The sequence below is a fragment of the Vipera ursinii genome (genome assembly GCF_947247035.1).
Source record: "Vipera ursinii genome assembly, chromosome: Z".
NCBI lineage: Eukaryota > Metazoa > Chordata > Lepidosauria > Squamata > Viperidae > Vipera > Vipera ursinii.
In genome coordinates, this window is record NC_139517.1 from 66,732,333 (window position 1) to 66,758,222 (window position 25,890).

The 25,890-nt window shown below is 41.1% G+C and overlaps 1 protein-coding gene across 1 annotated transcript in view; it reads left to right on the plus strand.

Moving 5' to 3' along the window:
- Positions 1-25,890, plus strand: part of GLI3 (GLI family zinc finger 3) — a gene marked incomplete at its 5' end in the record, with an annotated part of 320,743 nt that overhangs the window by 247,126 nt on the left and 47,727 nt on the right. Inside the window, 3 exons of the mRNA XM_083378272.1 lie at positions 4,616-4,832; positions 6,027-6,140; positions 7,237-7,377. Of these exons, the coding sequence (XP_083234398.1) occupies positions 4,616-4,832; positions 6,027-6,140; positions 7,237-7,377 (472 nt within the window). The remainder of the gene's footprint in view (positions 1-4,615; positions 4,833-6,026; positions 6,141-7,236; positions 7,378-25,890) is intronic.

Genomic DNA, 25,890 nt, shown 5'->3' on the forward strand with positions numbered 1-25,890 from the left:
GGAAGGTATTTTACACCCTTCTAAGAAGTGCCTCCAGGAGAGGAATTCCCATCTCATTGCATAAGCCTCTTTCTCCCACAGAGCCCATCACTGTTCAGTCTCAGAAACCTTTTTGGAGGTATAAGCACAGGGTTGCAGCTGCCCATTTTTGTTTTCTTGCAGTAAAACAGCTCCTACATCTTCATTGCTTGCATCAGCTTGTATAGCAAGCAGCTTTGTTGAGTCAGAGTGCTTTAGAATGGGTTCGATGTAAACAAGCATTTGAGCTTCTCAAATGCAGCTAGACCATATCAAGGGTTTGTCTCCTCCTTTAGTTTTTAGCAAGTTCATAATGGGGAGTGCCAGGACTTTTTTTCTCATAGAATGCTCAACGGAGTTCCAGCACCTTTTTTGGATGGAACCTTGTAGGGTAGGCAAAGCAGGTTGTATGACGTGTGAGTTCTGGCACCTTTTTCTTTTACAAAAAAAGCACTGGGGAGTGCTATTTGGGCAAATGAAGAAATGAATTGCCTGTAAAAATTTGCAAACCCTAGGAAGCTTTGCAGTTGCTTCCTAGTGCAGAGTTGTGCCCATTCTAGCACCTCTCTGACCTTTTGGGGGTCCATTTCAATTCTGTCATGCCCAGGTAGTCTATTTTTTGCTTTGGTGAATTCTCATTTAGAGAGCTTGGCATACAATTTGGCAGCATGTAGCTTCTGGAGGACTACCCTCACTAGTTTCACATGTTCCACTTTGGTCTCAGTATAAATCAAAATGTTGTCCAAATACAACAGCACCCCCTTATACAGATGCTTGTGTAGGACCTTATTAATCAACTGTATGAAGACAGCAGGGGCTTCCTGTAATCCAAAAGGGAGCACTTTGAATTGGAAACAACCCAGTGGGTAAATGAACACGGTTTTCCATTCATCACTTTCCCTGATTCTTATGCAGTAACACATTTCCTGCAAATCTAGTTTAGTAAAAATTCTGCCCTTAGCCAGATGGTCTAGCATGTCCTTCATCAGGGGTACATGGTAAACATTCTACACACATAAAGGTAAAGGTAAAGGTTCCCCCGCACATGCATGCTAGTCGTTTCCGACTCCAGGGGCTGGTGCTCATCTCCGTTTCAAAGCCGAAGAGCCAGCGCTTGTCCGAGGACGTCTCCGTGGTCATGCGGCCGGCATGACTGGACGCTAAAGGGGCACAGAACGCTGTTACCTTCCCACCGTAGTGGTCCCTATTTTTCTACTTGCATTTTTACATGCTTTCAAACTGCTAGGTTGGCAGAAGCTGGGACGAGTAACAGGTGCTCACTCTGTTACGCGGCACTCGGGATTCGAACCGCCAAACTGCCGACCTTCTGATCGACAAGCTCAGCGTCCTAACCCACTGACACAAACACACACACACACACACAATCTTTAATCCTCTAGGATCCCTTTCTTCTTTTCTTGGAATAGGACCAGGGCAGCCACCCAGGATCATGTCGCTTGAATGAAACCTTGGGATAAATTCCTAGCAATGAACAGTCACAATTCCTCTAGCTCCCTGGGGATCACTGAGTATAGTTTTGGTTTTGGTAGGATGGCACCTGGCAGGATTTCTATAGCACAATCAGTAGGCCTGTGAGGGGGGAGTTCATCTAACCCCTTCTCGCTAAACACATCTCTGAGATCTCGGTATTTGTTGGGAATGATGGGGAAGTCCTTCCCTTGCATGATAACTTCTAGCTTGTGCCTTGGGATGGTCACTCTTTGAATTTTTTACTGGTGCGGGAGAGGCAGTGTATCCAGTCCACCTTTTTAGCCAGGCTAACCCTAGGACTAGGATTTTTTCCATCCCAGGTGCCATTATGAAGCTCAGGACTTCTGAATGGGGTCCCATCTACATCCCTATAGGCTTGGTGGCAAATGTTGCTGTGATGCTGCATGCAACACACCCATATAGTTGGCAGAACACAGTCGGGACTTTTAGCCTCCTTAGTCAGATTCCCAGTTTTTTGCTAGATCTACCAAGCACCTGGTGCAGCCCGAATTTAATTGGACCCTTAAATCGGCTTTCATTCTTGATCCAGGGAAGCTCAGTTCTATGGGAATTGTCACTGGCCAAACTGGGCCACTTACTAGGGAGTTGCTGTTGGAGTCGGTGTCCAATCAGAGTTTGGGCAATGGGGATGATTTCCACTCCCTTCAATGCTGTTTCTCTGGCCTGTGGTTGTGCCTTGGTGGTTTTCCTTGCAGGTTTTGGGCTTGCTTTCTTGGCTATACAGCCAGTCTTACATTTTGTAGCTTGGTGTCCTTCCTGGCCACATTTAAAGCAGGCTGTGGATCAGACTTATGAAGCCTGGGGTTTTGCTGCTTCCCTCTTCTCCAGGGGTGATCTTTCCCATGCCCTTGCTGCATGGTACTTGTTCCAGGCTTAGTCAATCTCTATTTCCTCAGCCAGTACACACCAGTCGCAGAGGGCTGCAGGGGGTCCCCTTGCAACACAGGGGTTGTACAGGTCATTCTTCAGCCTATCTTTAGAACAGCTGATAAGGATGTCTTCTGGTCAATCAATCGGCATGCCAGATCATGAAATTCATCAGTGTAGTCTTCCATGGCTCTGTGGCCTTGCTGCACAGTCTTTATGCAGTCCTTCATTTTTTGATCACTCAGAGGGTCCTCAAACTGGTGATGGAGCACTGTCATGAACAGCTCAGTTCACAAGTGTTCGCATTGTGGAGCATCACCATCCAATGGTCTGTAGCTCCTTCCAGCTCAGTGTGACACATCTCATTTTGGTGCCTTTTTTGGTGATCTTGTGCCCATACTCTTGCATGTAGGTCAGGACATGGGCCAGGAAGAATCCCAGTTGTTGGGAGTCCCTTTCAAACTTCATGCCCAGTGGTGGGGCTTTTTGTCTTCATGGGACTGCTGCACCAGCACATCCCAGGACATTGGTTCTAGTGGTCCCCTCTGTGCTGCTCCAGCAGTCGTGGTGGCACTGACTGGGGTTGCTGAAATTCCTGCCATGCTGTCTTGTGGTAAGGTTTTCCCACCATCCTCCTCCTTTCAGGCTTGGCGGATGTCACCAGCAGTCATCCAGGCTAGGGTCTCACATGCCTTAAGGTTCTGGAATCGATCCATCATGAAGTACATGGCTTACTTCATGAGGAGGTTGGTGTGGTCAGCCTCACTGCCTTCTTCCCATTCATCTTTGAGCTCTTCAGCTCCACTTGCCATTTGTGTCCTTGGCTGCCTCAGGTGAGGGTTATCCCCAGCATTCTGTTTCCTCTTGGTCGCTGCCTTGTGCAGACATTCCTTGCATGGTCCCCACGATAGGGCTGGGTGCTTCTCTGGGTTGACCGATTTTGCAGATTCTGCTTAATGTAAGGACCTACCCCAGCTGACCCTCTCAGGAAAGCACAACTCTTGACTCCATAAGGTTAATCAACAGAACTTTTACTGAGAGAACAAGTTGCAGTAAAGGCAGGCGGAACCTAAAGCAGGCTGTGCAAAGCGCAAAGCAATTCTTCCCATTCCAAAAGCCACCTCACCCCTGACCTGTCCACCAGCAGCCAATACAGTGCCACAAGATTATTTCGAGAGTGCTGGATAAAGACTTTATAACAGGTCATCCTCAGGGCGCAACAACCTTGGAGTCAGGCTGGACCAGCTGAGAGGGAGTCCATTTCATCTCTGAAGATGATTCCCATGCAGCAGAAGCAAAAACATGCAAAGAATGCTCCCGAGTCTTCTCCTCCCCCTCCAACAGAATGGCAGGGTACACGAAGGGTACCTGAGAGACAGTTGTTTTTGTTTCCTCCCATAGCTCATCTCGTTGTCTTTCTGTGATTTTGAGCATTTCAAATCATTTCTCAACTTCAACTGCACATGCTGGAGGAATCTTCTTAATGTCAAATTTCTGAATCATGGGTGGTCATTCAAATTTGGAATACTTTTGGTAAAATATTTTGTTTGGAAAAGGAAAAAAAAACCATGTGCCAAAAAAATTCTCTTTTCATTTAAGTGCCTGAGGGGAACATTTAATATGTTAATTATTCAGAATAGAAGGAATTACCAAGTATCATTTTTTTTCTATCTGTGGAAATAAAGCATGACAGGTATACAGAAGGTCCTGTATATAAGGAGTATGAATAACAGACTAAATAATTTATGTTGTGTGTCCAGTGGAAGGAGATGGATGAGTTTGAAACATTTCAGATAAAAGTAGATTACAGTATTATTATTATTATTATTATTATTTTTAAAAAAGTTATCCACCACTTTTAGAACTGCCCAGCTTTGAAAAAAAATATTTAATTGGTTTACTCTGCAGTTAGAGTATAGGTCTAAATTGCTGCTTACAAAGTACCATATCAAATCAAGATCTAACAGTCATATATCTGACAGGTCAGAGCTCCACATGTGAACTAGTTTTAACTTCAGTTCCTTACTTTCAAAAATATTTATATGATGACTTACATATAAAGCTGGTACATGATTTAAAGTATGCATCATGGCATCTCTGAGCAAAAGCATCAGTTAAGCAAACCTATGGTTCTTGTTTTGAACATAATAATAATTCACATATCTTTTGACTCAATTCCCTAAATGATCTTTACTTCTATTTTCCCATCATAATGCAGCCCAGCGCTAAGTTTCGCATACCCTCCCACACCAGTATCCCTCCAGCAGATGCATCAACAGATCATCAGTCGACAGCAAAGTCTGGGTTCAGCCTTTGGGCATAGTCCTCCACTCATTCATCCTGCTCCAACCTTTCCTACTCAGAGGCCTATTCCCGGCATCCCTAATGTCTTGAATCCTGTTCAGGTCAGCTCTGGTCCTTCAGAAGCTACACAGGTAAGGGAATGTAAGAAAAGATTTTTGTACCATACTGACTTGTCCACAATAGCGATTAATCATCACAGCTCTTAGAACAGATTTGCTAACAAGTACCTTGGGGCTGCAATATATGCAGTCTTTCATTATAAATTACCTTGAGTATATCATGCTTTTGAATTGATGGAGTGTTTTCCATCCCTTATAAATATTTCAATAACTTCCAGATTCATTGTATAGGAACTTACAGTTTTAGAATGTTCAGGTAAAGGTAAAAGACAAAAATGTCTCTGATTTTGAACCAAAAATTAGGATCCAAAGACACCCATGAACATATGCTAAGTGTTATGAGACAGGAATTTCTCTCTTGCTTCTTCATGCTCCATAGAATACTAAGATAGAGATTTCTCAAATTTCCAGTACAGTCAAAAAATTTCAAGAGCCTATGTTAAGTAGAAAAGAAGCAAACAATTTGAAAAACATAGTGTGTGTCAATACAATAATTCCCAAATCAATGGACATAGTATTGCATTCTCTGGAGGAATAAAGCTGTGTTAGGAAAATTTGTAAGATTCTGCTGTCTTCAGCCCATTTCAAAGATCTTATGTTAATTCGTTGCAGATCATGACCATCCTAAACTAGGAGGCTCTAAAATTATAATAATATAATCCGGAACATACACTGAATAAACTAATTCTATGTAATATTTAAGGAAATGTATGTCTAGATACATTTATTTCAAGTAGAAGATAGCAAAATGTGTCCTTCAGGTAAAAGGCAATGAAAAAGAGTTTATTTCAATTTTTTAAAAGTGAATAATAAAAAATGTAAAAATGTCATCTAGGCAAGCATAGAAGGAGTGCAGTAATAAACGTTTCTTAGATAAATTATCTTTTTTTCTTGTTTTGGGTTGGTTTGTCACTGAGTTCAGAAAAGTTTCAGTCAGGAGGGTTTATTTTCTTAAATAATAATTTATGTAAAGAAATTATATAAATTATTATATAACATTCAATCAGGATTTTTTCTCTCTAAGTAAAAGCATTACTGAGAAATTATAATTTTGAAAATGGAAGAGAAATCAAGAACATAAAAAGATTTCTCTCAATCATAGAAATTGAACTCAGTGAACCTTAATAGATTCTTTGAATATTCTGCATGTATTGTATTTTAACTCAAAGTCTACTTATATTTTTTGGGTATAAATATGTGCTGCAGAGTAAGCCCACAAGTGAGTCTGCAGTGAGCAGCACAGGGGACCCAATGCATAACAAGCGTTCCAAGATAAAACCAGACGATGACCTCCCCAGCCCAGGAGCTGGAAGCATGCAGGTAAACTATGCTTTTATCTGTTGTAGGAAGAGGGCACATTTTGTATTAATTGTTTTTGTGAGTAATCTTTGCAAAAGCATATGCTCTACATCTACTATTAATCTTTGCATAACATTTTACAGTGGCAGTTATTGGTTGCTTGATCAGGAAAAATTGAAAGTAAAGTAAAGGCTGTCTCAAGATCCTAAATTGCTATTGACTCTTAACAAAATTTTAATAGTATCATTGCTGGAAATGAAGGGAGTAATCTTTCAATAGATTGAAGCTTGAAATACTCGAAAAGGTAATGTAAACTGTGAAATTAAGTTGTTTTTTTAAAGAGCATCCTCAGTTTCTCCACCCTTTCTAAAATCTGAAAATCGAAGCCCAAGTCCACAAACACGACATTGGTACCTCCTTGTTTGCATATTTGTTGCCCCTCCTGCCTCCCCCTCACATAAAAAAGACAATAAGCGAAGTTCTAGAAAGCTGCCTTTCTGTGGTCATGAATTTGTTTATAAATCTGCTTCTGTGCAGGTGTTGTTTAATAATCACTTCATTAAATCTTCATGTTTATTTTTATTCTGAGACATCAAAATTTGCTTTAAATAACAGTTTCAGTAGTATTAAAATTGGTCAATTGAGATAACGTGAACAGTTGTTGAGGGCAGATTGCACAACAGTGATAACTTAAAAGCTGCGGCTAAGGAGATGGATTCCTTTTCTGAACAGTTTCTTCACATCATGCTGCATAGCCCATACTGATTTACATTTAAAAGAGTTTATTTTGTATAACAGCAGATGGATCTAAAAGTATTGCTCTGTTTTAGCAAAACTTTAAAACTTTATCAGAAGTGGTCTTAATTTGGACAACAAGACAATTCTGTTACAGACTTTGTAATTTTTATTTTATTTTGATTTTATTTCAAAGTTGAAAGTTGGGAAAGTTTGGGGAAAAGATGAAGGATTGTAGATAAGTATTCTAAAACTGTACCTTTATCTTTTTTTTTTGAGTCCCAATATCAGCTTGGGACTCAATAATACTAGAAACTTTGAATAAGTTAAGACCTAAGTGTTTGTTTTTTCATCTGCTTCCTCACTTCCGTGGCCATCACAGGAACCACCGGAAGGAATGACCTCAATAAAGGAGGAAGGGGAGAAAGATGAAAGCAAGCAAGAACCTGAAGTGGTCTATGAGACAAACTGCCATTGGGACGGCTGTTCACGAGAGTTTGACATGCAGGAGCAACTAGTGCATGTAAGTTAATGGCATTCAGGAGCTGGCTTTGAAAACTATCTGACCTTTTCTAAAGGGTCAGGCTCTCAGACTCTTTGCTGAGTCAAGTTTCTTTACAAACCACATTGCTGGCTGGAGGCAGCTTATGGATTTCTGTGGATAAAGTAAAACTCCAAGCTATACTGTTTGACCTGTTCAGTCAGCTAAAGCTTAGTGTAAAATTCAATAAAGACTTCAATAGAGAGTGTAATGGCTCTGATCCTGTAAGCCATAAAATATTGTTTTGAATCAGAGACTTTGATAGTTATTGAGGAAAAATAAGCTGGGCATGAGATATTAACTTTTTTGCCAAGTCTGATGCTTCCAGTTCTTTCAAATTAGCCTACAACAATAGAAACAAGAGAGTTCCCCTACAACTCTAAGATATTTGGTGTATTTAATACATCAGACTTTTATTATTTAATAATATAAAGTGTATATGGTGAAGTAAATTATTTAGGAAAATAAAATAAATATATTGCTTTTTGGGCTTTCCATTTCCATAATATGACAGGAATTTTGTCTGGGGAGAAAGTAGAGCATGTAACTTTGAAATGGTTTTCATAGATAGTAACCACCTATAATAATTTTAAATGATTGTTTCAGATAATAACCAGGTATAGAAGTTTTGAATGATAATAGATGAATACATGACTGGAAAATTACAATGTTTTAATTTGCACCCAGCATACTCCCAGTCAGTTTCTATATCCAAATCAGAGCAAATGGACATGCCACTCAGTTCAGGTAGCAAACACTATAGCTTGATAGTTATTTATTAAACGTTAGTAAATATAAAATGATTAATTGGAAAAAGACAAACCTGGAAGTCATGAGAAAGCTGAGAGAAATGAACCACAGCACCAGAGGGCAAGACAAGAAACAATTGTTGGAAACTGATCAAAGAGAGAAGCAACCTGGAATTAAGGAGAAACTTCCTAACAGTGAGGACAATTAGCCAGTGGAACAGCTTGCCTTCAGAAATCATGGATGCTCCATCACTGGAGATTTTTAAGAAGAGGCAAGACAGTCACTTGTCTGAAATGGTATAGGTCAGGGGTGTCAAACTGCCAGCCCGTGGGCCAGATGCATCATGCAGAAGCTGCACCCACCCCATTGCCAGCAATGGCAAAATCATCCCAATATGTTGCACGATGTCACTTGACATCACGACTTTGACATGTCTGGTATAGGTTCTCCTGCTTGAGCAGGGGGCTGGACTGGAAGACCTCCAAGGTCCCTTCCAGCTCTATTCTATTCTAAGAAATAAAAAGGTCAAAGGATTTAATATCAAGAATCTGCATTGTCAAAATCTTATCTATTAAAATGCACTTTTTCCAGAGCTACTGAAAGTTAATTACTATAAGTAATTAACACGATCAATCTCAAATGAGATATTTGTTTTTTCCAGCTTTAACCTCTTTGTATATATAAAAGGAGCAAAATTGGAATGGAAATTAGGACATTAGGTGATCCTCCTCTCTCTTACACCATGAAGGAAACAATTGATGGATGGAAGTAATATATCTAACATTCATCTTCTCATAAGATTCCACAAGTAATAGGTTATATCACCATGCATTTTTATGCACAGTGCTTCTCTCAGTGTGGGAAATAGGTTACTAGGCAATGACATCAATTGGACAATACATCAGTTTTACTTATTTTCTTTTTTCTGTGTCCTTCGTATAATGCCATTTAAAATATACCTATTTCATATTGGGTTTTGACTGCTTTGGGTCTGCAATTCTTCTATCTCCCATATTCTCAGTTCTAATGTGGTTGGAATTGGTTCTTTTATTTGAATTATATCAACAGTTTGCAGAGCTATACAAATTTTCTGCATGCTTGTTTTGTTTCAGTACAGGTAGTTCTTGGCTATTGTCCATTCATTCAGCAATTGTTGAAAGTTACAACAGGCCTGGAAAAATGAACTCGTTCTTGAGGTTCTGGCCATTGCAGCATTCCCATGGTCATTTGATCACAATATGGGTGATTGTGTGCCCAGCCTGTGATTGTACATCACAGGGAGCCATGGTCACATAAACCCTATTTGAACCTTCCTTCCATCTTTCCACTAGAAATGTCAGTGGGAAAACCAGCTGGGAAGGTTGCAAATCACTCAAGTAAGTTGCTTCTGCTTTTTCTTCCACTCTCCCACATATGTGCCTCCAGAGGTCCTCCCTGACTTCCCATATTTCACATGTGGCCTGCGCTACCTCCCAGAACCTCCCCAATCACCCACAACTTGAGTGCAGCCTGTACCGACACTCCCTAGCCCTTTGCAGGCTTTCTGTCAGACTGTGCTAGCCCTCCCAGCCACCCATGACGCAATGTGTGCCCTGTGCTATTCTTCTCGGCTCCCCCCCCCATCTCCACAATCATCCCCTCACTCCTTACTGGGTTTCTTCTCTCTTCCCACTTAACAACCCATGCATCTTGGGGATACAACGTAAAACAACACCATATTTTACAATCACATCCCTTAGCAATAGGCCGCCTCAATTGCTGTTATAACCCAAAGTCTACCTAGATTCAACTTTTACAGATGACAGAACTGTAACGTTTTGCTTCCTACTGCACCATGTGATAGATATACTTCCATATAAGGATATAAGGTAGGGGGCGAGGGAGAAGGGAGGGGGAGGGGGTTTTTTTAAGGGAAAAAGTGTATGTTAAAACTTTTCAATAAAAAAAAAGGATATGTATGCTGTAGTTAATTTCTAATTTAATTCATACCAATTTGAATCTGTATACCTACTACTATATGTTTGGGATTATTATTTAAAAGCAGTCTTAAATTAAACTTTAAGTATCTGCCTCATCTTGTTAATTGCTTATTAACAAACCTTGTATGTTGGCTCATTGATCTTTTTACTCAGCAGTCCATCTACATTGGCTATATCCTAATTGCAGCTTTCACACAGTTGTCATATATTATTCATTAATAGTCAACTTGCTTCCTCCTTTGTTTACATATCCAACTTTCTTGGGTGTACTTGAGTCTTTAAGTCTATTATCTTTTGGTTTTGACTGAACAGATAAATTCCACTTTTGTCCTTTTGTATAGCTAATATCCCCTTGGTATTTTATTTCCCTTTTTAAAAAAAAATCACTATGTCAAAGTTATCTCATTTGTTCTTGACACAGTTACATCACTGACAATAAAGAATGCAAACATGTTGTATGTAAGCATGGATCTTCATTTCCCTTTTCAAAGTCAGTGTTTTTAAATTTTGCTTTGGCTGCTTGTTTTAGCAGTGTGTGTGTATGTGTGTATATGTGTATTAGATACTAATGTAAATATTAAACTCAGAATGATCATAATTGAAGTGCATTATCTGACTTACACAAAGTTAGTGATATTTCTAAAACACTAGTTTGTACTCCAGTACAATAATCTTCAAACCTTGTACAACTGAAATTTCCAAAGAATTTTTACATGAAGCAGAGTAATATCAATTTAAACTACCATCATTATTCTTCTGATACATGTACCAATAATGTATCAGAAAAAATAACAAGGACCATAAAATGACGCCTGCAGTTTTAAACACTCTTGAATACACTCTGTGCATCATTTATGTAATAACTCAATATTTCAGTTTTCTCCAATTTGAAGGCCTTTCTGGGAGATGCTGGCTAGGAATTCTAGGATACTTTTACAAAGATATATCATTAAATAAATGAAATATATTACCAGTGATTGTCTTGCCAAGAACATAAATATGAAATGTTTATGCCAGGTTATTTCAACAAAATTTCAGGCAATTTATAATTGATATTAATTTTCTGAAGTTCAGTTCTTGCAATTTTCAAGCAGCAGAGCTGTCATATGTTTACACTTTACAGCATAAGCTAACATGGTAGAAGACTATGGCACTTGAACTCTAAGGCAGAAGAAGAGGATAGTAGCTAATTTTGATCTTTAAGATAATATTGCTAGAATTTATGTCCCTAGACAAGAGGAAATAGTAATTATATTCATTTGCTTTTGGAGAACTTAATTTTTTTAACATTGCTTAAAATGTAACCAGAAATTTATCAGTTTATAGTGAACTACCCCAACTCTTACTAATAAAAATAAAATAAAATGCATACAAGTACTTGAGTTATTTATCAATGTAAAGTTAAGTAAAGTGGTAGTTCATTTTGATTGCCAAATGCTATTCAGAATCCAGTACAGTTAAAATGTTCATAAAGGATGCTCTGAGAAGCACTGCATTAAACGGTTCAAATGGCCTGCTTATTTATAGCACCTGTCCATTCTTCTTGCTACACCACCCCCACTGCCACCAGCATTCCTCTTTTTTACAGCTAATAGAAAGATTCATGATTCTTCATGGTTGTCTATCTAGTGTCTGACAGCACTGACTCCCCTTGCTAAAGCAACTCACTATCTATAATTGATATCCTTCTAAGGAATGGGGTGCTGACTGTAATTGACGGGCTTTGCTGAAAGCTCTTAAATCCTGACAAGTTCTGCCCTTGTTCTGGTTCAGTCACTGAGCTACACTGCTGGAATTTCTAGGTTATTTGAACTTTGAGCAAAAGGATAGCATGTGTTTCCCATTAGCAAATCACAAAGCTGAAGAGTAGAACTTTGACCTGGACTGCTGGATTTCCTGCCAATCTCATTTACAATGCATGAGACTTCTACAAAGATTACCTACTTGTATATCCACTGAAATTTCTTCTCTCCTTCCCTTCAAAGAAAACAACAAAAATACAGTATTGTTTAGATACTGTTTTCTGAAGATCCTTTTATCCTGCTCTTTAATTAATTTCTCTGCCCACAAGATAGAGTACTATACTTCTGGAAGTTTGTTTTAAAAGATAGGATAAAATTACTCTTGAGCCCAGAAGTTAATAAGACATTGCATATTTCATTCCTTCCCTTGTCTTATATTTGTTGAACCTCAGTTTTTTATCTCTTCAATTACATGGAAAACAAAAATTACCAAAGAGAGAGAGTAAAATGAATGTTTAGGAAAAATGAGGGCAGAAAGACAAATTATTATTTAATGTGAATAAAATGGCACTCAGAAAACTGAAACATTTTTCCTTGTCATTGTTTCAGGTATAGTGTAATAAAATTTGATTTAAAACTGATCTTAGAAATATATTGTTTAATGAGAATATATGGGTTTTTCTTTATTTTTTCATATTCACCATGTCACATGTCACAACACCAAAAGAGCATTAATGGCACAGCTACAGAACTAATTCTATGTTTTTCTGATATTTCAACAGAGAAATCAGATAGCTCAAATTCTAGTTCGTTGCACAGAACTAATGATTCTATATTATGCATATCTATATTCACATCAGATACATTATTGAACATTTAATTGATATTAGATAAGCATTTTTATACTACCTCTACATCTACTTGTTGCATTTAATTACTACGTTACATAGGCCAAATTGGCACTACCATGCTTTTTTCTGTTATATTAGAATTGGTGTCCTAATTTTAAAAAATCTGCTGCCTTATTAATTAGGTCTATGATGTTGATTAAGCTATATTAGGTTAATCATTACAGAAGTTTTGATTAAGTAATTGAAAATAATATAAAGCATTAAGCATTTAAATGTGTGTTAAATATTATTATCTAACACTGAAAGCTGATTTGACCAAGACTAAAATTCCACACTTCAGTTATTTCAGTTTGAAAAAAGTAAATCATGATGTAATATGTTTGCAAGAAACCCATATTAAAGAGACTCATAAAAAAAGTATTTAAAAATAAAACTTTGGGTCTGGAATTTATTTCTGCTAATTCTAAGAAGAAAATCAATGGGATAATTTTGTATATAAAACCCAATTATATCCATATATACTGTTTGCTGATGATCAAGGCATATATGTAATTATGCAAGTTGAATTACAGGGAATAAAATTTATTAAAGTAGGACTTTATACCCCACATCAAGAATAAGCTATGTTTTTTAAACATTTGAACAGTTACTCTCTTATTCTTTCCAATATTTGTGGAGAGTAGTAAAACAATCCTCTTTCACAGATATTTCAAAGGGGAAGATTTTTAATTATGGACATCAGTATATATGGGCACTGATTTAGGTATTTTATTTATTATGATTTTTAAAACTTTGACTTTCCAACTCTTAAATGCAGGCAAAGATAGAATGGAAAGGGTCATAGAGGATTTCATATATTTCTTTCAAATGTCTATAAAGCATGTGTGTATGTGTATGTGCATGTGTGTGTGTGTGTGTGTGTATTCACTCTTGATTTATATGATTTTTATTCACTGTTTTTAAGGCTCCCCAGCAATTGCACATTGCACAGGAAGGTGAGCAAATTATTTATTAAGAATGTATAACTGCTTTAACTGGGAATCCCAACAATATGGACTGCAACACAACAATGCATTGAGACTATATAAGCATATTATTCATATAGCAATGGCTAATTTTTAATTATGCTCTACCACTCATGTCCCAGAAAACAGCAGTTAGACCAAGATAATGTGGTGTGTAGTGTTATCACACCATTACTCCAATGGAAAGGGTTAATTATAACATATTCCAAAATGCAAAGGAAGGATGAGGAAGAATGAGGATGCCTGATTTGGAATTTTATTTTGCAGCTTACTTGTTGGTTTGGGAGAAAGAGTAGGTACTCTTGAAAAGTAAGAGAATTACAGAATTAAACACGCAAGACCTGAAGGTTTGAATGGCATGGCTTTCTATGGTACAATAAACTTAATATGGTTTTTAAAACCACCGTACAAGTAATCCCTGCTTGACAATATGTTGTTTAAAAACTATTAAAAGTTTTGCCATATCTCCTAAGCTCCAGAAAAGCAAGTTAATATATGTAAAATTAAATATATACACTCTTTCTCATAATTACCTATAATTATGCCTAAGAAAAATAATTCTGGCTTAAACTCTATGTTTTTTTTCATCATTTTCTCTAACCATGTATGTATTCTTAACCAAAATCTTTTAGCTTTAGAGCATGTACACCAAAGATTGTAATAAGTACCTGGTTTTTGTTTACTTGATATATTTTTAAACATTTTTGCTAACCTCACAGGTGTTAAATGCCATCTATAAAACATTTTATATAAATTTTCTTTGTACACTACTGCTTTTGTTATTTTAGAATTTCTTTCCGAAAGGCTTTGCCATTTTTCTAGTTCTATATTATATCCAAAATTCTTTACCCATTTTATCATTGTTTCTTTAAGTTGTTCCTCTTCCATCTTTAAGCTTAGCATATATTTATAAAGTTTCTTAATCAATTTTTCATCTGATGTCAGTAATATCTTATCAAATTCTGTCTGTTCTTTATAGAATCCAGATATTTTAACATCTTTTTCATATCTCATTTGAATTTGCAGATATGGTCATCATGATAAGTCAATACCCTGTTCTTCTAGTTCTTGTCTATGTTTTAATTTGATTTGATTTGATTTGATTTCATTAAATTTATATGACGCCCTTCTCCCTGAGGACTCAGGGCGGCTCACAACCATAAAAATTAAAAAATGTAAAGCAACCCCCGAAGCCTGGGTTGCTCCCAGCTGGCCGTCGTCTCTGCTCCGAACTTCCTGGAGCAGAGCCAGGCGTCTGCGAACCATCCCTGCCTGAAGAAAGGACTATGATTTAAAGGAGCAGGCAGAGCGGTACAAGAGGAAAAGGTGGAGAGATGAAGAGGATTATTTTATTTTACTCTCAAGCTTGATGGACTATGCTTAAAACTTAAAGTGAAAGTGCGTCACAATTGTAAGTAAAAGATGGCGGCTAAACCTCCCCCTAGAACTTTTCGGAGTGCTGGAAATTCTCCGGTGCAACAACAATCATTACTGCAGGCGTTGCATTCTCCTGATGTATTGACATCGAAGGATCTTGAAAAACATACCCAGTTAATCTTGGAGTCAATGGGTGTTAAATTTGCACAGATGGAGGAGAAATTGGAGAAATTGGAGCAGAGAATGGAAGAAAGGATGGAGCAGAAACTTAGAGAGATGAAGGTAGACATTTTGTCCTCAGTGCATAAAGTAGCTAAATGTGTGGAGGTGCTGGATGATCAAGTGGAAGACTTGACTCAAAAGAATGCTATATTAGAAGCAAAAGTATTGGAAATTGAAGATTTAAAAGACAAAATGGATAGCGAACAGAGTTTGGCTCAATTTTACCAGATGCAGTTTGCTGTTAGAATTAGAGGCCTAAAAGAGAATATTAAGGAAGATTTAAAGCAGCTGGTTTCTGAGGCTTTTGAGGGGGTATTGAACCATCCAGCATCTGAAATAAAACAAGGCATGGACAAAGTGTTTCGTGTGAATTCGTGGATTGCTAAGCAGAGAAAGTTGCCTAGAGATGTGGTGGTTTATTTTGTAAAAAGGGAAATTAGAGATGAAGTTATACAAGCTGCCTATGATACTAAAGTTGTGATTGCTGGTCAAGAAGTTTTGGTTCTAAAAGAAATTCCTCCAAAGATTTTAAAGAGAAGGAAGGACTTTATATTTCTTGTGCAAGAGCTCAAGCAAAGAGATATAAGGTTCAGATGGGAGATCCCAGCTGGGTTGAGTTTCATGTATGATGGCAAAAGGTACTGTTTGGGTACTGTGAAGCAAGCGCATGATTTTTACAACAATGTTTTAAAAGCAACCCCATCAACACTTCTGGAAGCTGCAGAGGGATCTGGAGAAGGAGAACATCAAGAGGATGAAGATGGACAGTTAGACGAGAAGGGTACAGGAGGAGATCAAGCTGCAACTCTTTTGGATGATCCTAGAGAACAGAGGGTGACGCGTGCTGCCTTAAAACGCTCAAAAAAGATTAAAAAATAAGACCAGTAGAAATCTATGGAACTTCCACAATATACTTATAGTCAAGTGGTAGTTGTGTTTTTAAGAGTTTTGGGATGATATGTATGGTAACAGAATGTTCAATTTGGAATTAATGGACTGTCAGAATCCATCTATATCATATTCATAAATGGAATGTTTCAAACATTATCCCATGGATTCTGTCATCTCCCGAAGAGAAGAGGATAGATGTGTATTGAACGGGCAATAGGCATTTCAAAGGAAAGGAGAAGCCTTTTGAACTGGGGAAACAAAAGGGGGGGTTAGCATTTGGGTTTTGTCAGCAATAAACAAAAGGGTCCTAACTTCCTCTTTCCCACGAGATGGATGATACGATAATTTGTGTAAGAACTATCTATTATAGCCTATTTTGGCTAGAGAGGTTAATAGGGATAGGTGCTTGTGATGTGTAAGTGAGAATATGTCTAGGTAATAGTGAATTGTGGAAGAACATAGATGGGAATGATGCTAGTTTTCTTTTATTTTAGTTCTTTATACATATTTAGTATTGTTAAGGATTGGTTTACTCTATATAAGCTAGAGAGTGATGGATTTTAGAGTTTATAATTGTTAGTATATGATTGTTTATGATTGCTTTTTAGATATATACCTTGTATTTTGCTCTGGGAAGTCGGGGGGGGGAGGGGGGGAGGAGGGGAAGTAGAGGGGTGGGAGGGAAGAGGGAGAGGGGGAGGGGGGGAGATAGGGGGGAGGTAGGGAGGGGAGGAGGGAGGGGGAAGGGGGGTCTTTCAAAGGAAAATTGTATTTTAAAACTTTTCAATAAAAAAAAAAAAAAAATGTAAAGTAATTTTTTAAAAAAAGAATTAAACAATAGATACAATAAATACAAGACAATTTAACCCAGTAAAAAGCCTAATTAAAAAACGTAGTCAGTCCAGGCCCGCTTATTGGAACAACCAGGTCTTCAGGTCACGGCAGAAGGACCAAAGGTCAGGAGCCGTCCGCAGCTCTGGGGGTATTTCATTCCAGAGGGTCGGTGCACCCACAGACAAGGCTCTCCCCCTGGGGGTCGCCAGCCAGCATTGCCTAGCCAATGGCACCCTGAGAAGTCTGACTCTGTGGGAGCAAACCAGGTGATGGGAGGTTGACAATGGCAGCAGGTGGTCTCGCAAGTACCCCGGGCCTAAGCCATGTAGTGCTTTAAAGGTTATTACCAGCACCTTGAATCACACTCGGAGGGTAACCGGAAGCCAATGCAGCTCGCACAGGAGTGGTGTAACATGGGAGTACTGAGATACTCCCAAAAGCACCTGCGCGGCCGCATTTTGCACCAGTTGAAGCCTCCGGGTGCTCTTCAAGGGCAGCCCCATGTAAAGAGCATTGCAGTAATCCAGGTGAGAAGTGACGAGGGCGTGGGCATGCATAGAGCATCTCGGTCCAAAAAGGGGCACAACTGGTGCACTAGGCAAACCTGTGTGAAGGCCCCCCCTGGTCACGGCCATTAGATGATCTTCCAAATTAAGCCATGAATCCAGGAGGACACCCAAGTTGCGAGCCCTTTCTGAGGGGGGCAATACCTCCCCCCATCAAAAGAGATGGAACTTGTTGGACAATATGAGATGCCGGTATCCACAGCCACTCGGTCTTGGAGGGGTTAAGCCTGAGCCTATTCCTTCCCATCCAGATCCGCACCGCCTCCAGGCACCGGGACATCACGTCAAGGGCATCACTGGGTTGGCTCGGGGTGGAGATAAACAACTGGATATCATCCACATATTGATGATACCTCACCCCAAAGCCACGGATGATCTCACCCAGCAGCTTCATATAGATGTTAAACAGGAGGGGGGAGAGAACTGACCCCTGAGGCACCCCACAAGAAAGGGGCCTCGGGGTAGATCTCTGTCCCCCTGCAATACAAACTGCAAGCGGCCCGAGAGGTAGGAGGAGAACCACCGTAAAACAGTGCCTCCCACTCCCAACCCCTTGAGCTCTCGCAGCAGGATACCATGGTTGACGGTATCAAAAGCCGCTGAGAGGTCAAGTAGGACCAGGACAGAGGAACAGCCCCTGTCCCGGGCCCACCAGAGATCATCCACCAGTGCGACCAATGATGTTTCCGTGCTGTAGCCAGGTCTGAAACTGGACTGGTATGGGTCCAGATAGTCCACTTCATCCAGGAATTGTGGGAGCTGACGCACCACCACACTCTCAACAACCTTTGCTACAAAACGAAGGTTGGAGACAGGACGATAGTTATTCAAGGAGGCCGGGTCCAGAGCAGGCTTCTTGAGAAGGGGCCTCACCACCGCCTCTTAAGGCGGAGGGGAAGCCACCCTCCATCAAAGAAGTGTTGACAACTGCCTGGAGCCAGCCCCCTGTCACCTCCCAGGTGGCCAAAACCAACCAGGAGGGACATGGGTCCAGTAAACAAGTTGTAGTGCTCAGTTTACTCATGATCCTGTCCACATCATCCAGAGTCACAGGGTCAAACTCACCCCAAATGATCAAGACCTGCCCTCTCCACTCTGCCAGATTCCGCCCAGTCGGAGTCCAAGCCAGTCCGGATCTGAGCGATTTTGTCCTGCAGATACTGTACAAATTCCTCAGTCCTACCCTGCAAGGGGTCATCCCTCGGTCCCTGGTTAAACAGTGAGCAGGTCACTCTAAGCAGGGCGACTGGGCAGTTATCTGCGGACGCAATGAGAGCGGAAAAGTAGACACGCTTTGCCGCTTCCATCGCCACTAGGTAAGACTTAAGATAAGTTCTTAGCTGTGTTCGATGAGATTCGGATCCGCTGGACCTCCAACAGCTCTCTAGGTGTCTTTTCCGGCGCTTCATCTCCTGGAGCTCCTCAGTAAACCAGGGGGCCACCCAGGGTCTGTGCCAGGTCAGAGGCTGCAAAGGCACAACTTGATCCAAGGCCCCAGCAGCCGCCCTCTCCCAGGCTTCTACTAGGGCCTCAGCAGAGTCGTGGGTAAGGGAAGCAGGAAATGTCCCAAGCTCCATCTGGAACCTTTCAGGGTCCATCAGGCATCTGGAGCGGAACCACCTGATCGGTTCCACCTCCCAGCGGCAGGGGGTGGCGTACTGAAGTCTAGCCAGAGAAGAAAATGATCGGCCTATCACGGGTTGGATGATTAAATCCCCCCTACCCAGATCATTAATCCACTGCCCAGAGATAAAAACCAGGTCGAGTGTGTGCCCTCCATTATGGGTCAGGTCCTGAATTATTTGAGTCAGGTCCATGGCCGTCATGGAAGCCATGAACTCCCGGGCCAACTCAGATACCTCACCCACAGAAGGCAGATTGAAATCCCCCAGAACTATAAGCCTGGGGAACTCAATCACCAACCCGGACAAGACGTCGAGAAGCTTGGGCAGGACCGATTTCCCTTCTTTATTCAAAATGTATTTATAAGTTACAATTTTGTCATAGTTTATTAATTTTGGGTGAACAAATGCATCCATTGTTGAAAACCATCCAGGTATTTTCATATAGATTTTCACTTTTATTTTTTCCCATTCTAGCAAAAGTGTGTTTCTTATGTAGTGATATTGAAAATATCTGTGAATTTTATTTTTCCCATACCATAGAAAGGCATGCCATCCAAGTTGTAGGTCATGTCCCTCTAGGTATAGTAATCTTCTATCTCTAAGAGTTATCCACTCTTTTAGCCATGTTAGAACGGCTGCTTGATAATATAGATTCCAGTCTGGCAATCCAAATCCTCCATTTTCTTTCGCTTCTTGAAGCATTTTCAGTTTTATTCTAGCTTTTTTTCCTTGCCAAATAAATTTCAGTATTGATTTATTTGGTTCATCAAAGAAGTTTTCCCCATTTTTATAGGTATTGTTTGACACAAAAAGAGTTTTTTTGGTAAAATATTCATCTTCACCGTTGCTATTCTCCCCAGCATTGAAATGTGTAGTTTTTTTTCCATTTTTCCAAGTCTAATTTTATTTGTTTTAATGGTTTTATGTAATTATCTTCTTTTATTGTTGCACATCTTGCTGTTAGGTAGAATCCCAAGTACTTACCTTTTTTCTGATAATTGATTTTTTTGTTTTTCTGTAAGGATTTTAGTTAACACGTTAGTCTTTTCTCTATTTTCAGACCTGCCAATTTTTTGAATTCTTCTATCTTTTTCATAAGCATAAAGTTTGTCTCAAGAGGCTCTTCTAGTATAAAAACTAAATCATCTGTAAATGCTTGTAATTTGTATTTACATTGCCAATTTACATTGTCAAAAGCTGTTAAGTAGTGGGCTCTTCGGTTCAGGAATGAATACACGAGGCTGAGTACAAGATAACTCATTTCTTGCTAGAACTGTACTGAAGCATGGGCTGCAACCAGTCTATAGTCTAGCCCTTGGGCGGCAGCCAATAGGTTTGAACCAACTCTTGCCGCCTGGGGCTAGCCAATTGCATGACAGGAGACAGTTAGTCTGGGTTGCTGGAGAGCCGTTAGCTGCTCCAGCAACCCACGTGGTGTATCACCAAAACCCAGTACATAACACCCCTCCCCTCTTAGATCAAACTATGACAACCACAATTACTGTCAAGACTTGTTAATCAACGCACACACAATAAGTGAGAAATAACAACAAATAATAAAATAATATAATCACTGTGTACTATAATGAGATTAAATAACGTCTCAATGATCAGGCTTCCAATGCAGTAATAGGCAGTTACACAAACATTAGTTTCTGAAGTTTAGTGGCAACAAGTTTTACAACAATATACATCACTTTATTTTACAATGTAATCTGCGAGGTATGCAGGAGGCTTGTATGGCCTAGGGATGTCTTGGAGTTCCCATCACTTTGTGGTCTATCAGCTTACCCAGTGGGCTGGGTAGATTCGTGTCCCTTTGTGCTCCTAAGTCAAGGGGATTCGAACCGCTCTGGCTGGCCTCCCCAGGTTGGCCCACCCCAGAGTCAGTCTGTTCGGCAGAGTAGGCACAGCGGTTGCTGAAGCTCAGTTGGCTCGCTTTGTCAGGGGGCCCATGTCGTACTCCCATGCTCCCCAGTTCTCCCTCTGGTTTCATCTCCGCTGAGAAGGAAAAGTCCTGGTAGTCCATGTGAGGGCTGGCTGGGCCGCTGGGAGGGACTTATGATGCAGTCCTCGCTTAGTGGTCGTTCTGGAAACTTTTTCCTGAGCTGATCAATGTGTCTTCTGACAACTTGCCCTCCCTCCAACCCCACTTTATAAGATAGGGGTCCAGATGCCTTGGTGATTTGACCAGGAACCCACAAATTCCCCTGACCATAGTTCCTGGCCCAAACCCAATCGGCCATGTGCAGCCCCCTTGGGGGTTTTGGTCGAGAGGCTTCTGCTGCCACTCTGTCTGGATGCAACCTGTCCAGTTTAGTAATCAAATGCCTCCCCCAACGTAGTTCTGCAGGACTTTTACCTGTGGCCATGCAGGGCGTAGAATGCTGGCAGAGTAAGAAATCTGCCAATCTGTGATGCCAGTCACCAGTGACAATGCGCTTGAGTGCCTCCTTAGTTGTCCTCACCATATGTTCGGCTTGACCATTAGAAGATGGATGAAATGGTGCAGACATTGCATGTCTGATGAGATTAGCTCTAAGGAAAGCCTGAAATTCAGCAGCAGTAAATTGGGCCCCATTGTCAGAAACTAAGACATCAGGCAACCCATGTGTTGCAAAGAGTTTTCTCAGCACCTGGATGGTCCTAGCAGTAGTCATGTTAGGAACTGGAATTACTTCCAGCCATTTTGGGTGGCTATCCACTATCAGTAAGAGCTGCCCCTGAAAAAGCCCAGCGTAGTCTATGTGAATCCTAGACCAGGGAGTGTGCGTTTCCTCCCTCCTGCAAACTGGGGCCTGTGGCATTTCAGGCCTAGATTGCTGGCATGTATAACAACCATGGACTTGACCCTCGATGGCCTTATCATCAAAGGTAGTTTCTAGCTAAGACTTTCATTCTGACAATGCCTGGATGGCCTTCATGTAATGAGTGTAAGACCCTGTTTCTTAGGTAAGTGGGAATTATGACTCTTTCCCCATAAAATGCACCCCTTATATGCAGACAACTCATGCCTCCTGACAAAATAACTTTGAAATTCAGTACATGGACTTTTTTCCAACCAGCCCATATATACCCATGACAACACTCTACTAAGTATTTTATCTGTGGCAGTTTCAGCAACAATGTCCTCTGCATGGAGGGGAAACTCAGGTATGTCCTGTATGGACAATATTCTAGTAGCAGGAGCTGGAGCTGGATCCATTAGTGGCAATGGTAGTCTGCTGAGGCCATCAGCATGGCCCATTTCATTTCCTGGTTTGTGAATTAATTTAAAATTGTATGCAGACAGAAAAATAGACCATCTCAACATTCTTGTATGGGGGGGTTCTTTGTCTGTTGTGAACAGTCCCAACAGAGGTTTGTGGTCAGTGTAGACAGTGAAATCCCTGCCATATAAATAATCATGAAAAATTTTAATTCCAGCAACTATGGCCAGGGCCTCTTTGTCAATCTGCGCATAGTTGCGCTCAGCAGAGGACAAGGTCCTTGAGTAAAATGCTATGGGAACCTGTTTCCCATTTTTCTCTATGTGGCTTAAGACTGCCCCCAACCCATATGGAGATGCATCACATGCAAGGCATACAGGTTTAGACTCTATGTAATGAGTTACAGTGGACTTTTCTGACAGAAGTGCTTTCAAATCCTGGAAACTTTTTTTGTGTAAGTTAGTCCATTTCCAAGGAGCTTTTTTGTCAAGTAGCCTGTGGAGGGGCTCCGCTATTGCTGCCTTATGAGGTAGGAATGTGTGATAAAAATTTAGGAAACCCAAAAATGCTTGCAGCTCTCCTTTTGATTTGGGCCTAGGAGCTATTTTAATGGCCTTCACTTAAGAATCAGCGGGGTGAATACCATTAGCATCAATACGTAAACCCAAGAATTCTGTTGATGAAACCCCAATACTACACTTGTTCTTTTTTTAAATTTGAGGCCTGCTTCACGAAGCCTCTGCAAAACAGCCCTGAGCCTTCTGGCCAACACTTCTGGGGATTCCCCAGCAATAAGAACATCATCAAAATAAGGGCAGACACCCTGGATAACCTTAAGTGTACGTTCCATAATCCCTTGGAAAATACCCGCTGCAACACTGCCTCCAAACTGTAAGCGTTTAACTTTGAATGCCCTTCTATGAGTCATGATCGTTTGAGCTGCAGCTGTGGCCTCGTCAATCGGCAATTGCTGATAGGCCTGTGCTAAATCAAGTTTAGGAAAAATAGTCCCCCCCTTGCAAAGAGGCTAAAATATGGTTGACCACTGGAACCAGATAAGCATGCTGCTTGAGGGCCTTATTTAACTTGCATTTATAATCAGCACAAATGCAAATTCCCCCGTTGGCCTTAAGTGGAGTGACAATAGGAGTTTACCACTCCCCACCATCAACAGGCTATAAAGGTAAAGGTAAAGGTTCCCCCGCACATGCGTGCTAGTCGTTTCCGACTCTAGGGGCCGGTGCTCATCTCTGTTTCAAAGCCGAAGAGCCAGCGCTTGTCCGAGGACATCTTCGTGGTCATGTGGCTGGCATGACTAGACGCCAAAGGCGCACAGAACGCTGTTACCTTCCCACTGTAGTGGTCCCTATTTTTCTACTTGCATTTTTACGTGGTTTCGAACTGCTAGGTTGGCAGAAGCTGGGACGAGTAACAGGCGCTCACTCTGTTACGCGGCACTCGGGATTCGACCCACCAAACTGTCGACCTTCTGATCAACAAGCTCACCGTCCTAACCCACTGAGCCACCGCGTCCCCTTCAACAGGCTATAACATGCCCTTTTCTACGAGCTTATCAATTTCAGAATCAATTTTATGTTTTAAGGCAAAGGGGATCCTGTGAGGTTTAACCCTGATTGGGACAATGTTGGGATCTAACTTAAACAAAATAGACAGGCCTGTGTATGTCCCTAGGGTTGAATCAAAAGCATGTGCGTATTCTTCTCACACTGACATGAGGTTTGCAGTTTGTGTCCAGTTTATGCCAGTAATCTGAATACCTAAGGCATCAAACCAATCAACTCCAATGAGACTCGTTCTCTGGCCCTCTACTACTATTACATCCAGGTGCCCCAAAAACCCTTTAAATTGTACCAATACAGTGGCTTCTCCCTTAACTTTAATGTGAGCATTTTGAAAATCCGTTAAAATGATATCTGAGGGTCTTAGTTTGGCCCATTTGTTACTGCTCCTACACACGAAGTTGAATGTGTCTTGCGAAATGATTGAGACTGCAGAGCCAGAGTCCAATTCCATCTTACATGGAACTCCTTGTAGCTCTACTAAGAGCTTAAGTTTGGGTTTGAGAGGGCGTCGAGCCCTGGTGCAGCATACGCTTCTACAGCTTCTGAAGAGTCCCACACTAACTGGACCCCATGCCCCAGTATCTTCTCCTAGTTGGTTCCTCCGACTGGTGTTTGGGTGGCCGGTCTCTCTGGCGGGCTCTGCAAACCACTCCGATGTGGCCTGTTTTTCCGCAAGCTCTACACGTGGCCGAACGAAATCTGCAATTGGCGCAAATATGGTTGCCTCCGTATCCCTTACATCTCGGTAGGAGAACTGTCTTGTAACCGTCCTCTCGCTGGTGGCTGTTGCAGTGTTGCACGTTGAGTTGCATTTGGAGTCTGTTGATTTCGGGTTCTTCTTCCTCTGACGATTCTCCGGTGCATTTGGCGACCTCAAGATGGACTGATTCTTCAACCTTTGAAGGTTTAGTGGGCTGTACTGTCTGCATTGCACCCCTGGTGGCTTCGTCGACCATCACCTTGTCCTGTGCTTCAGAAAATGTTAAATTGGGTCCAGCAAATAGTCTCTGCTGAAGCATTCTGTCCTGAAGGCCACAGATGAGCCGGTCTCTTAGTCATTCTTCTAAGCTTGAGAACTTGCAAAGGCGTGCGGCCTGTCTTAGGCCTGCAATGAACTCCAAAGCTGTATCCTCGAGTAGCTGCACTCTTTGGTCGAATTTGAATCTCCATGCCATCTCAGACATCTTGGGCTGGAAGTGCCCGATTAGCTTCTTTTTTAGATCTGCGTAAGAGATCCATCAACTTCAATGGGTGTTGGTGCAAAAAGATTCTCAGCCAAATTGAAGGTTGCTGGGCCGCACATGCAAAGCAGTGTTGTGACCTTTAGACCTTCCTCCGTGATCTGATTTGCTCTCAGATAGTTTTCTACTTGCGAAAGGTAAGATGGCCATTCCTCCGGATGTTTCACGTTGAATTCTCTTAATTTGCCGACCTTTGGCATTCTTCACTCTGGTTCCTGTGATCTTCGGATCCTGCTTCAAGGCTCAGGGAATGCCGCTACACTGAGCATGAGGCCGCTAGTGTAGCTTGCTAGCCGGCCTTGAGGGGGGGGAAATGCCTCTTCCCTCCGGCGTGTGCTGCCAACCCCTTGAAGACTTCAGCTCTTAATCAATGAAGCAGGATCCCATCCTCGTCGCCACTGTTAAGTAGTGGGCTCTTGGGTGCAGGAATGAATACACGAGGCTGAGTACAGGATAATTCATACTTTATTTCTTGGTAGAACTGTATTGAAGCATGGGCTGCAACCAGCCGCAATATATAGTCTAGCCCCTAGGCAGCAGCCAATAGGTTTGAACCAACTCTTGCCGCCTGGGGCTAACCAATTGCAGGACAGGAGACAG